The 12,279-nt window shown below is 43.2% G+C and overlaps 1 protein-coding gene across 1 annotated transcript in view; it reads right to left on the reverse strand.

The window, feature by feature from the left end:
- SARS1 (seryl-tRNA synthetase 1) overlaps positions 1 to 12,279 on the reverse strand; it is a gene marked incomplete at its 3' end in the record, with an annotated part of 15,788 nt that extends 3,509 nt beyond the window's left edge. The window contains exons 1-2 of the mRNA XM_017855930.1: positions 12,042 to 12,279; positions 1,235 to 1,305 (exon numbers count right to left, since the gene is read on the reverse strand). Coding sequence (XP_017711419.1) covers positions 1,235 to 1,305; positions 12,042 to 12,177 — 207 coding nt within the window. The remainder of the gene's footprint in view (positions 1 to 1,234; positions 1,306 to 12,041) is intronic.

Raw genomic sequence — 12,279 nt, forward strand, 5'->3', positions numbered from 1 at the left:
GACTGTCATGAAGCCAAGTGTAAGGTGCTAGAATCCCAAGGTCATCTTTTTATGCTCTTTACTGGTGCGGTTCCAAAGTTCTATAATGTTTTTTGTTGCTGTTGTTTAGTTTGGAGGTTTACAACTTAAAAAGTATCTAGATTGTAAAGTGCATTTAATTAATTCATTATTATTATTTTTTTTTTGGAGACAGGGTTTCACTGAAAACCCAGGCTGGAGTTCAGTAGCGCAATCTGGGCTCACTGCAACTTTTACCTCTTGGCTTCAAGTGATCCTCCCACCTCAGCCTCCTGAGTAGCTGGAACGACAGGCGCCGGCCACCAAGCCTGGCTAATTGTTTTATTTTATTTTTGTAGAGACGGGGTTTCACCATGTTGTGCAGACTGGTCTTAAACTCCTAAGCTCAAGCAATTTGCCCACCTCGGCCTCCCAAAGTGCTGGGACTACAGGCGTGAGCTACTGTACCTAGCTATAATATGTAATGTAATATGATTAAGGGGCTAAACAGGTATTTTTGAAGAAAGGTTAAAAACATCAACTATTCTGGATACCAAAGCAAAAGCTGAGCTGAAACGTGATATTTTTCAGGCATAGGAAGGATTTTTTTTGGATGAAGACCAGTAACATTACTTGCCATTCATTATAACCCACAATTGCTGAACAACTACATGTTCTTGACACTGTGCCAAATTTTCTACATTTGAAAGAAATTTAGTTCTATGCATAACCATTGCTTGGCTTTTAAATTTTAAAAAAAAAGTTCTAACAATTCCATTCTATAGGTTTTAGCATTGTCATTTTATAGATGAGAAAACTGAGGCTCAGACATTAACTTGCCTAAAAGTCACATAATGCAGCAAGATTTGAACTCTGAATCTGTACTGTTTTCATTATGGAGCACAACTACACTGAGACGACAAATCTGAAATCTGCCATAAAAAAAGATGACTGATGGAATTTATATTTCTAATGTAAGAACAGAATAGACAACAAACGGCTAGACAACAAAGAATCTTACCTGAACACAGAAGATGGACTTGTGGTAAAGTATATGAAAGTGCCTCCAAGTTCCCTGCCTCCCTATCTTTCCAAAATAATATGTTCCCCTTCAGTAAGAAATTGAACATCTTGTAGATTTAAACACTGAGTTAGAACTTCTGTGAACATTAGCTAAGAGCAAGATCAAATATCTCCGCTCAAGCTCTCACGGCTGTTTGTTACTCAGTTTTCTTACCTTCATTTTCTCTCCGATTGTCTTGCTGCATAGGTTCTTCAGCTTGTTCAAGTTGTCTGCCCGAAATCTACCTAGGAATAAAGAATCCAAGAATATACCAAATAAATGCCCATAACTAAGATACCCCCTTCTCCTGATCTTGACTTAGTACTGATCTCAGGTTAAGGTCTAAATGCTGGCAGAGCTGAAGGATCTGCCTCATGAAGTTATAAACTCTTAGAGCTTTATTTATTTTTTGGAGACGACGTCTTGCTCTTGTTGCCCAAGCTGGAGTGTAGTGGTGCAATCTTGGCTCACTGCAACTTCTGCCTCCCAAGTTCAAGCAATTCTCCTGCCACAACCTCCCGAGTAGCTGGGATTATAGGTGCCCGCCACCACGCCCAGCTAATTTTTTTGTTTTTAGAAGAGACGGGGCTTTACCACGTTGGCCAGGCTGGTCTCGAACTCCTGACCTCAGCCTCCCAAAGTGCTGGGATTACAGGCGTGAGCCACTGTGCCCGGCCTAATCTTAGAGCTTTAGAGCCCCAAATGTAGTTGGCATACAATGGTGACTACCATGGTGTCCCCAGCATTTGGTGACAAGGAAAAGACCATTCTGAGGTTAAAATTAAAAAGTATCATAACATGTATGACACCACTATAGAGTGACACATCTGGAAAACTTGGAACACTCAAGTAAGTAACCTGCCCAATTATCTTAAAACTCATTTAAGGAAACTAGGTGCTATGCACAGGACTCTAGAAAGAGTGCAGTCATGATTGCTACCTCTCCATGCTAGAAATGGCTAATGTTACCCTTTTACTTTGATACAACGCTCCTCTGGCAGCCTTGAGAGTAATTTAGTCTCTTATAATTTGGTTTCCTTTGGGGGAAGACAGTGCACTAACTAGTCAACATTATTGGCCCAAATTAATATATTGGTATCATGGATCATCGGTCTAACTCTGATTGGTAAAATTTGGACCTCTTTTTTTTTTTTTTGAGACGGAGTCTCGCTCTGTCCCCAGGCTGGAGTGCAGTGGCCAGATCTCAGCTCACTGCAAGCACCACCTCCCGGGTTCACGCCATTCTCCTGCCTCAGGCTCCTGAGTAGCTGGGATTACAGGCGCTTGCCACCTCGCCCGGCTAGTTTTTTGTATTTTTTAGTAGAGACGGGGTTTCACCATGTTAGCCAGAATGGTCTCGATCTCCTGACCTTGTGATCCGCCCGCCTCGGCCTCCCAAAATGCTGGGATTACAGGCATGAGCCACCGCGCCCGGCAAATTTGGACCTCTTGAATGTAAACATTGGGGCAATAAATTCAAGCACAAGCTTTCTTGTTGTTGAGACAGGGTCTCACTCTGTCACCTAGGCTGGAGTACAATGGCACGACCTCAGCTTACTGCAACCTCTGCCTCCTGGACTCAAGTGATCCTCCCACCTCAGCCTCCCAGGCAGCTAGGACTACAGGTATGCACCACCACACCCAGCTAATTTTTTTAATTTTTATTTTTGTAGAGATGGAGTTTTGCTGTGTTGCCCAGGCTGGTCGCAAATTCTTGGGCTCAAGCGATCCACCCATTTTGGCCTCCCAAAGTGCTAGAATTACAGGTGTCAGCCATGGCATCCAGCCAAACTCAAGCTTTTAAGAGGCAAAATTGATGACTAGAAATGAGATAGCACCTACAGAGCCATTCTTTAAGGTTTTACCAAGGAGCTTTCCTCTTTGATATCTCTTTAACAAAACTTGATGCAAAATGATATCAGTATTTTCTCATTCACTTATTCACATTGATAAAACTATAGAGATGGATAATAGATTAGTGGTTGCTAGGGNAATTTTATTTTGTAGAGATGGAGTTTTGCTGTGTTGCCCAGGCTGGTCGCAAATTCTTGGGCTCAAGCGATCCACCCATTTTGGCCTCCCAAAGTGCTAGAATTACAGGTGTCAGCCATGGCATCCAGCCAAACTCAAGCTTTTAAGAGGCAAAATTGATGACTAGAAATGAGATAGCACCTACAGAGCCATTCTTTAAGGTTTTACCAAGGAGCTTTCCTCTTTGATATCTCTTTAACAAAACTTGATGCAAAATGATATCAGTATTTTCTCATTCACTTATTCACATTGATAAAACTATAGAGATGGATAATAGATTAGTGGTTGCTAGGGGTGACATGGAGGGCAAAGGGAGTAGACTACAAAGAGACAGCAAGAAGGATCTTTGTGGTGATGAAATAGTTCTGTATCTTGAGCATGGCAGTGGTTACGCAAATTTACACATGGTAAGATTGCACAGAACTATACACGCACATGTATAAAACTGGCAAAATCTGAATAAGGTTTGTGGATTGTAGCAATGTCAATTTCTTGGTTTTAATATTGTACTAGAGTTATATAAGATGTTATCATTAGAGAAAACAGGACCTTTCTACTATTTTTCCAACTTCCTGTAAATCTATAATCATTCTGAGATTCCTTCCTATTTGCAAGGCACCAGGGTAGGTATTGGGAGCATAAAAGAAAATAAGCCATCCTGGCTAACACTGTGAAACCCCGTCTCTACTAAAAAAATACAAAAAAAAAAAAAAAAAAAAAAAAAACTAGCCGGGCGAGGGGCGGGGCCTGTAGTCCCAGCTACTCCGGAGGCTGAGGCAGGAGAATGCCAATGGCGTAAACCCGGGAGGCGGAGCTTGCAGTGAACTGAGATCCGGCCACTGCACTCCAGCCCGGGCGACAGAGCGAGACTCCGCCTCAAAAAAAAAAAAAGAAAAGAAAAGAAAATAAGGCCAGGTGACTCATGTTGAACTGGGTGGGTCGCTTGAGCCCAGGAATTCGAGACCAGCCTGGGCAACGTGGCAAAACCCTGTCTCTACAAGAAAAAAAAAAATATACAAAAATTAGCTGAGCATGGTGGCATGTGCCTGTGGTCCCAGCTACTTGGGAGGCTGAGGTGAGAGGATCACTTGATCTCAGGAGGCAGAGGCTGCAGTGAGCCGAGATCGTTCCACTGCACTCCAGCCTGGGTGACAGAACAAGACTATTGCAAAAGAGAAAAAGAAAAGAAACAAAAAGAAAATAAAACGAAACTGAATATTGTAACAATGCTGAATGTTTCAATCAATGAATATAGCATATCCCTTCATTATTTTTAATTTCTCTCAGCAATGTTTTATAGTTTTCAGTGTATGAGTCTTAAATGTTATTTATTAGGTATATCTCTATGTACATGGTGCTTCTAAACTGTTACTTGTATACAGAAGTACCTTTGATTCTGTGTATTGTATCCAGTGATTTTGTTAGTTATTTAATTTTAATAGTTCAGATTCTGCATACACAATCAAGTAATCTGCAAATAATGACAGTTTCTTCCATTCCAATCTTTTATTTCTGTTTCTTGCCTTATTCACACTGCCTGGAACCTTTGGCATGATGTCGATTAGAAGAGGTGATAACAGACATACTTGTCTTGTTCCTAACCTCAAGGGGAAAGCATTCAATATTTCATCATTAAGAAAAATGTGGCCGGACGCAGTGGCTCACATTTGTAATACCAGCACTTTGGTGGGCAGATCAGGAGATCAAGAGATCGAGACCATCCTGGCCAACATGGTGAAAATCCCATTTCTACTAGAAATATAAAAATTAGCTGGGGATGGTGATACGCACCTGTAGCCCTAGCTATTCAGGAGGCTGGGGCAGGAGAATCGCTTGAACCTGGGACGCGGAGGTTGCAGTGAGCTGAGGTCGCGCCACTGCATTCCAGGCCGGCAACAGAATGAGACTCTGTCTCAAGGAAAAGGAAAAGGAAAGGGGAAGGGGAAGGGGAAGGGGAAGGGGAAAGGTAAGGGAAGGAAAGGAAGAAATGTACACTACTGGAGGACAATAGCACCAGGAAAGAAATTACTTCCAGCTGGGTGTGGTGGCTCATGCCTGCAATCCCAGCACTTTGGAAGGCTGAGGCTGGCAGATCACAAGGTCAGGAGTTCGAGACCAGCCTGGCCAATATGGTGAAACCACATCTCTACTAAAAATACAGAAATTAGCCAGGCATGGTGGCACACGCCTGTAGTCCCAGCTACTTGGGAGGCTGAGGCAGAAGAATCACTTGAACCCAGGAGGCGGAAGTTGCAGTGAGCCAAGATTGTACCACTGCACTCCAGCCTGGGCGACAGAGCGAGACTCTGTCTCAAGACAATAAAAAGAAAGAAATTACTTCCTTGGCTGGAGGAAAGTATCAAGGTTTCGCAGAGTACAAATAAGAATCTAACAGAAATAGGAACTTTCTATAAAGTAAACAGGTATAGGGAGGATGAGACATAATGAAAGGGCAAATATTCCAAGGATATATAAAGACATTTGGAAAAATGAAGCTCAATATAACTGTGGTGAGATGGTAATAATAATTTAGCTTTGTACTGAACTGCTGTTGTAGTCTACGGACAACACTAGGCACTTTATATACATTATCCAACCCAATCCTCACAACATCCCTGCAGGGAGGTTTAGTAATCTTTTTCTATAGATGAGGAAACTAAAGCACAGAAAAATTAAGCAACTTGAACACAATAGCTACTCTGCGAGCAGAGTCTAGATTCAAGCTTTTCTGGTGCCAAACCCTATATTCATTCTGGCAAAGCTGAAAAGAAATAACCATAAGACTGTGTGCCAAAACTATGAATTTTTTTTTTTTTTGAAACAGAGTCTCACTCTGTCTGGAGTGAGACTGCACTCAGGCTGGAGTGCAGTGGCACAATCTCGGCTCACTGCAAGCTCCGCCTCCCAGGTTCACACCATTCTCCTGCCTCAGCCTTCTGAGTAGCTGGGATGACAGGTGCCTGCCACCAAGCCCAACTAATTTTTTGTATTTTTAGTAGAGATGGGGTTTCACCATGTTACCCAGGATGGTCTCAATCTCCTGACCTTGTGATCCACCCACCTCAGCCTCCCAAAGTGCTGGGATTACAGGCATGAGCCACTGCGCCCGGCCAAAACTATGATTTTTTTAATTCCTTAAATCCCTTCCTAATTTATACATCCGCTCTAATAATAAAGCTCCAAGGCCTTGAACTGGGAAGTAATGGAATACAAGAGCAGAGACTGTAATATTTGGCCGTTGAGCCCCAAGGAAAGAAAGCCTGCGTACATCAAGAAAGAAGCAACCATGCGGAAAGAGAGACAGACCCAAGGTCCTGACAGANGTGGAAGTTGCAGTGAGCCAAGATCGTACCACTGCACTCCAGCCTGGGCGACTGAGCAAGACTCTGCCTCAAAAAAAAAAAAAAAAAGAAGCCATATACCAAAGTATATACTACATAAGTCCATTTACATGAAGTTCAAACCCAGGCAAAGGAATTTATGGTGATAGAGGTAAGAATACTATTATTTTCGGAGAAGGGGCTGACTGGGAGGTGGCATAAGGCAATCTGCTGGTGTGCTATAAATGTCCTATATTTTGATCTGGGTGTTACATTGGTGTATAGATTCAGAAAACTCATCAACCTGTATACTAAGATTTGTGTACTTTACTGTACATATGTCAATAAAAATAAGTTTCCGAAGGGTATATACAGGAATAGTATAAATGCTGTAAGAGATTTGTAAGATAATATAAGGAGAGCACTCCACAAATGAGGTGGCACTACGAGAGTAGCTGAGTGGCAAAGAGGGCTGATGGAAGTTTGGGCTGATGGACGTGGGAGCGGCACACCCTGATAAGGAATGTGCCAGGAAGAGGCAACAGTCACAGAAGTGTGAGAGTCTAGGAGTAGCAATAACAAGCTAGAGCAAAGAGCGGGAGGCCCTGTGTGGGCAGCGGTAGACGGTGAGGCCAGGAAGGCATGGGGGACTTTGTAAAGGGTATTCAGAAATTTGGATTTTTATGTTTTAAGGCTGTACTGTCCAATATAGTAGCTTTCAATACCATGTGACTATTAGCATTTGAAATTTGAAGTGAGCACCTGAACAGAGTGGTGCTTGAAGTATAAAACACACTTTGGAGTTTGAGAACTTGTACAAAAAAAAAAAGTAAAATATCTCAGGAGTTTCAGTAATTTTTTTTTGTTTGTTTCAGATGAAGTCTCACTTTATCTCCCAGGCTGGAGTGCAACGGCGCGATCTCGGCTCACTGCAACCTCTGCCTCCTGAGTTCAAGCAATTCTCCTGCCTCAGTCTCCCAAGTACTTGGGATTACAGGTGCCCACCACCACACCTGGCTAATGTTTTTTGGTTTTTTTGTTTTTTTTTTTTTTTTTTTTTTGGAGACAGAGTTTTGCTCTGTCACCCAGGCTGGAGTGCAGTGGCGTGATCTCAGCTCACTGCAAGCTCTGCCTCCAGGGTTCATGCCATTCTCCTGCCTCAGCCTCCCAAGTAGCTGCGACTACAGGCGCCCGCCACCATGCCCGGCTAATTATTTTTGTATTTTCAGTAGAGACGGGGTTTCACCATGTGGGTCAGGCTCATCTCAAACTCCTGACCTCAGGTAACACACCCACCTCAGCCTCCCAAAGTGCTGGGATTACAGGCGTGAGCCACTGTGCCAGGCTAGTTTCAGTAATTTAAAAATACTGATTATATGTTGAAAATATAATTTTGGGGCTGGGCGTGGTGGTTCACATCTGTAATCCCAGCAGTGTGGGAGGTCAAAGTGGGAAGATCACTTGAGTCCAGGAATTCAAGACCAGCCTGGGCAACAAAGTGAGACTCTGTCTCTACAAAATATTTAAAAATTAGCTGGGCATGGTGGTGCACACCTGTGGTCCCAGCTACTTAGGAGGTTGAGGTGGGAGAACTACTTGAGCCCAGGAGGTCCAGGCTGCAGTGAGCTGTGATCATGCCACTGCATTCCAGCCTGGGCAACAGAACAAGACCCTGTCTAAAAATAATAATTATATATATATATAAAACTTTTGGGTATACAAGACTAGGTTAAATAAAATATATTACTAAAATTAATTTCATCTGTTTCTTTTTATTTTTTTTGATTGGATACAAACAAATTAACAATTACAGACTATCGCCAACTTATAATGGTTAAACTTTATGATCAATAGTAATAAATTCCATGAGATATTCAACACTTTATTATAAAATAGGGTTTGTGTAAGATGATTTTTTCCCAATTGTAGGTTAACGTCAGTGTTCTGAGCACATTTAAGGCAGGCTTGGCTAAGCTATGATATTCAGTAGGATATGTGTATTACATCCATTCTTCACTTACAAGATTTTCAACTTACGATGGATTTACTGGGACATAAACCCATCCTAAGTCAAGGAGCATCTGTACACATGAAGCTAACATTCTATTCCTATCAGACAGTGCTGCTCTAAAGCATGTCATTGCAAAACTTAAGCCTTCATGTAAAATGATCAGATTTGCATTCTAGAAAGATTATATGCCCTGGTGAGACTGAGTTAACATTGAAAGCAGACAGAAAGCTATTCCACTTGCTGGGGCAAACAAAAAAGATAAGGACCTGTTTTAAAACATGTACAGTAAAGGTTATGAGGAAATAATAGCTTTAGGCTGGGCATGGTGACTCATGCCTGTAATCCCAACAATTTGGGAGGCTGAGGTGGAAGGATCTTTTGAGACCAGGAGTTTGAGGGCAGCCTAGGCAACATGGCGAAACTCCATCTCCACAAAAAATACACACATTAGCCAGGCATGGTGGCATTGTGCCTGTAGTCTCAGCTACTCAGAAGTCTAAGGCAGGAGGATCATCTGAGCCTGGGGAGATTGAGGCTGAAGTGAGCTGTGATCATGCCCGGGTGACACAGTGAGGCCTTGTCTCAAATAAAAAAAAAAAAAGATAGGAAACAACAACTTCAATTTTCAATGTATAGTAAAAACAACAAGAACAACACCAAAAAAAAACCCAACTAGGATAGTGCTTTTTGAGGGAGGATAAAATTCTTCTGGTTTGCAGCAGATTTCCAGATACATGGAAATCTATTTGCTTCGGGAGTGGGGCCAAGACAACTATGCCCAAGTGTAGGATCATTATGCTACGCTGAATTAAAAAGAAAAAATCACAGTTCAAATCCCTGGAGTTAGAAGGGTTGTAAGTTCCAATGTGGTATTATGACTCCAAGTTATACTGGACTCCTCTGTTCTCCAAGGAACCCTAGTGGTACCTTATAAGTCTACAGGAAGACAAACTGGTACAGTTGTAGTGGAGGGCTTGGTGAAGCTTGCTATGTGTCCTCAATTAGGGAGCATGATCTGAGTTCTGAATGTGGCTCTAGTTATAAGGCCTTGTTCAAGCCAATGAGAGAAGAACTCCATCCTCTGATCTGAAGTTTAAGGTCTCAAAAAACCTTGATATAAATCTGTTAGTGTCCACCTTGGGCAGTTGAGAACTTGGGAAAAAACATAAATTCCATTTGGATACAAAGAGAACATTGGAAAGGTTTGTCAAATAGAAAAGAATCAAATTAATAGATACATTTGGAAATAAACTACTGGCCCGGCATGGTGGCTCACACCTGTAATCCCAGTCTTCGGGAGGCTGAGGCGGGCGGATCACTTGAGGTCAGGAGTTAGAGTCCAGCCTAGCCAACATGGTGAAACCCCATCTCAACTAAAAAAGAATACGAAAATTAGCTGGGTGTGGTGGTGCACGCCTGTAGTCCCAGCTACTTGGAGGCTGAGGCATGAGAATCTTTTGAAACCAGGAGATGGAGGTTGCAGTGAGCTGAAATGGTCCCACTGCACTCCAATCTGGGCAACAATGACAGACTCCATCTCAAAAACAAAACAAAACAAAACAAAAAAAAAGAGAAACGACTTCACATTTGGGATTAGGTTTTTTAAAAAAAGAAAATAAACTACGTAAACTGCTTTTCATAAAGAATGTAAAGTGCCCTGAACACAGAAAATATTCACGCCTCCAACAAACCTTTATCAAGGCCTTACCAAGGACCAGGTACAGTGCCAGGCACTGGGATTTTATGTATAAATGTGTATATGTATATCCTAAGAACTGGGATATACAGATGAATAAAACTCAATCCTTGTCCCTGAAGAACTCACCACCTACCTACTTGTCAGAGAAGGGACAAATCCCTCAGATGTGGGCATTATACCCAAAAGACTAGCTAACACATTCAAAGTCATTTAGCACTGGCTAAGGGCTGGACTGACACAAAAATCTGATACTCCTGACTTCAGATTCAGTAGAACAATGCTCATGCTAGTTTTATCCTAAACAAAAAATGTGGCAAAATTAAATTCCATTGCAACTCGAAACTTTAGGTCAAGTGTGGAATCTCACAATCAAACAAACTACTACAATAGAGGGCCTAAGACATACAGAATCAGCACAAAACTCAAGTTAAACAAATACTCTTTTGACATCCAAGATCTCTATAAGGAAGGAGACTACTACTACTCCTGCTGCCCTCCTCCCCCCACCTTGCCTAGTTCCCAAGACAGGAGGAAAGAGAGAAAGAAACAAAAGTAAGATAAATAGCCAGACAACCTTGGCACCACCACCCGGCCCTAGGAGTTAAAAAAAGTAATAATAATAACATCAATCCCTAACCTAAACTACTTATCTGTAAATCCTAGACACTGTATGAAAAAAAAAAAGCATTGTAAAACTTTTTGTTCTGTTAGTTGATGCATGTAGGCAAGAGTCATGTTTCCCACGCTTGCTTGATTTATCACTACCCTTTCACGTGGACCCCTTAAAGATGTAAGCCTTTAAAAAGGCCAAGTATTTCTTTTTCGGGGAGCTCGGCTCTTAAGACGCGAGTCTGCTGACACTCCCGGCGGAATAAAAAACCTCTTCCTTCTTTAATCCGGTGTCTGAGGAGTTTTGTCTGCGGCTCGTCCTGCTACACTTATAAACAGGAGAAAATCAATTTTCCTAATAGAAATCCATCACACTCTTGGATAGCGGCTGCCTTTGCAGTGTACTGTCATCAACCTAGCTCCCAGATGGTTGCAGACTTATTGCATCAGACAAATCGAATCACATGTACTTGACAGCATTCGCCCAACCAGTGACCACTCCGGTTAATATAGGCAGAGATTTACAGGCAGAGGGTTCTATGATTTTATTCAGCTTCATGAAAGATGCTCGACATGACTCCAAGATCCGGCAGTTCTAGGTTCTAGCCTAACTCTGCCAATGTCTTTAAAGGAAAACGTCCACAGATCACAATTAAACAGCCTCAATTATTACAATCTTTTTCTCGCCTCCCCACTCCCCTCACGTCTGATCTACCACAGGAAAGATTTTTCCGATTCTTAAAGGTATGCCCATAGGTCGGGGATGGCCTTCCCAAAAGCTTCAGGGTCATTTCTTTTGGCCAAGAGCGGCCTCCAACGCCCCGAAATGCTTCCCATACGGAAGGAATGAATCTACTCTGTTGCAGAAGTGACACAGTTTCCGGAAGGAGCCTTTGATCCTATCAAAACAAAGGAAAACCACTCTGGTCTTGCTGAAGATGAGAAAAGACTGGGGCGACCAAAGATTCGTGATAGAAAGGCCGCCTCGACCCCACAACCTCCCGCCACGGCATGCTCTGGCAACTCCTGGGGCAGGAAGGTTTGACAGCTCCCGATGGGCGTGCGTACGCACACAGGCAACGAACGGAACTGAGCACGCGTGGAAGGGACCTCGCACCGCCCGGGTGGAGGAGAAAGTGGGACGACCCCGGCTACCAGGCTGTGTTTTCGCGGATGGGGAGAACCTCAGAGCCACCGCACCTTGGGAGGGGGTTTGACGAAGGGTGGAAGCTGTGGCATCAGGAACGGTGGCTGGATTTGAGAAAGCTGGGTTTAGGATCAAGGAGGTAACCCGCTCGTGCCGGTACTTACATCGTCGCCACTCGCTGTCTGCCTTCACCAGCTGGTCCACTAGTCCCGGGTCCTTGAAGCGCTTCTCCTGCGTCTCTCGGATGAGGGCTGGGTCCCCTCCTTTATCCACCCGAAACAAATCCAGATCCAGCACCATCTTCTTTCCTCCCGGGCCAACACTCAGGGAAGCGAGGATCGCGCCGCAGCACTCAGCCTGTGACCGCAGCACTGCGCCGGCGCGCTGACCCGCCCTTCCTGC

This window comes from Rhinopithecus bieti, unplaced genomic scaffold (genome assembly GCF_001698545.2).
Source record: "Rhinopithecus bieti isolate Rb0 unplaced genomic scaffold, ASM169854v2 scaffold_42612, whole genome shotgun sequence".
NCBI classification, from domain to species: domain Eukaryota; kingdom Metazoa; phylum Chordata; class Mammalia; order Primates; family Cercopithecidae; genus Rhinopithecus; species Rhinopithecus bieti.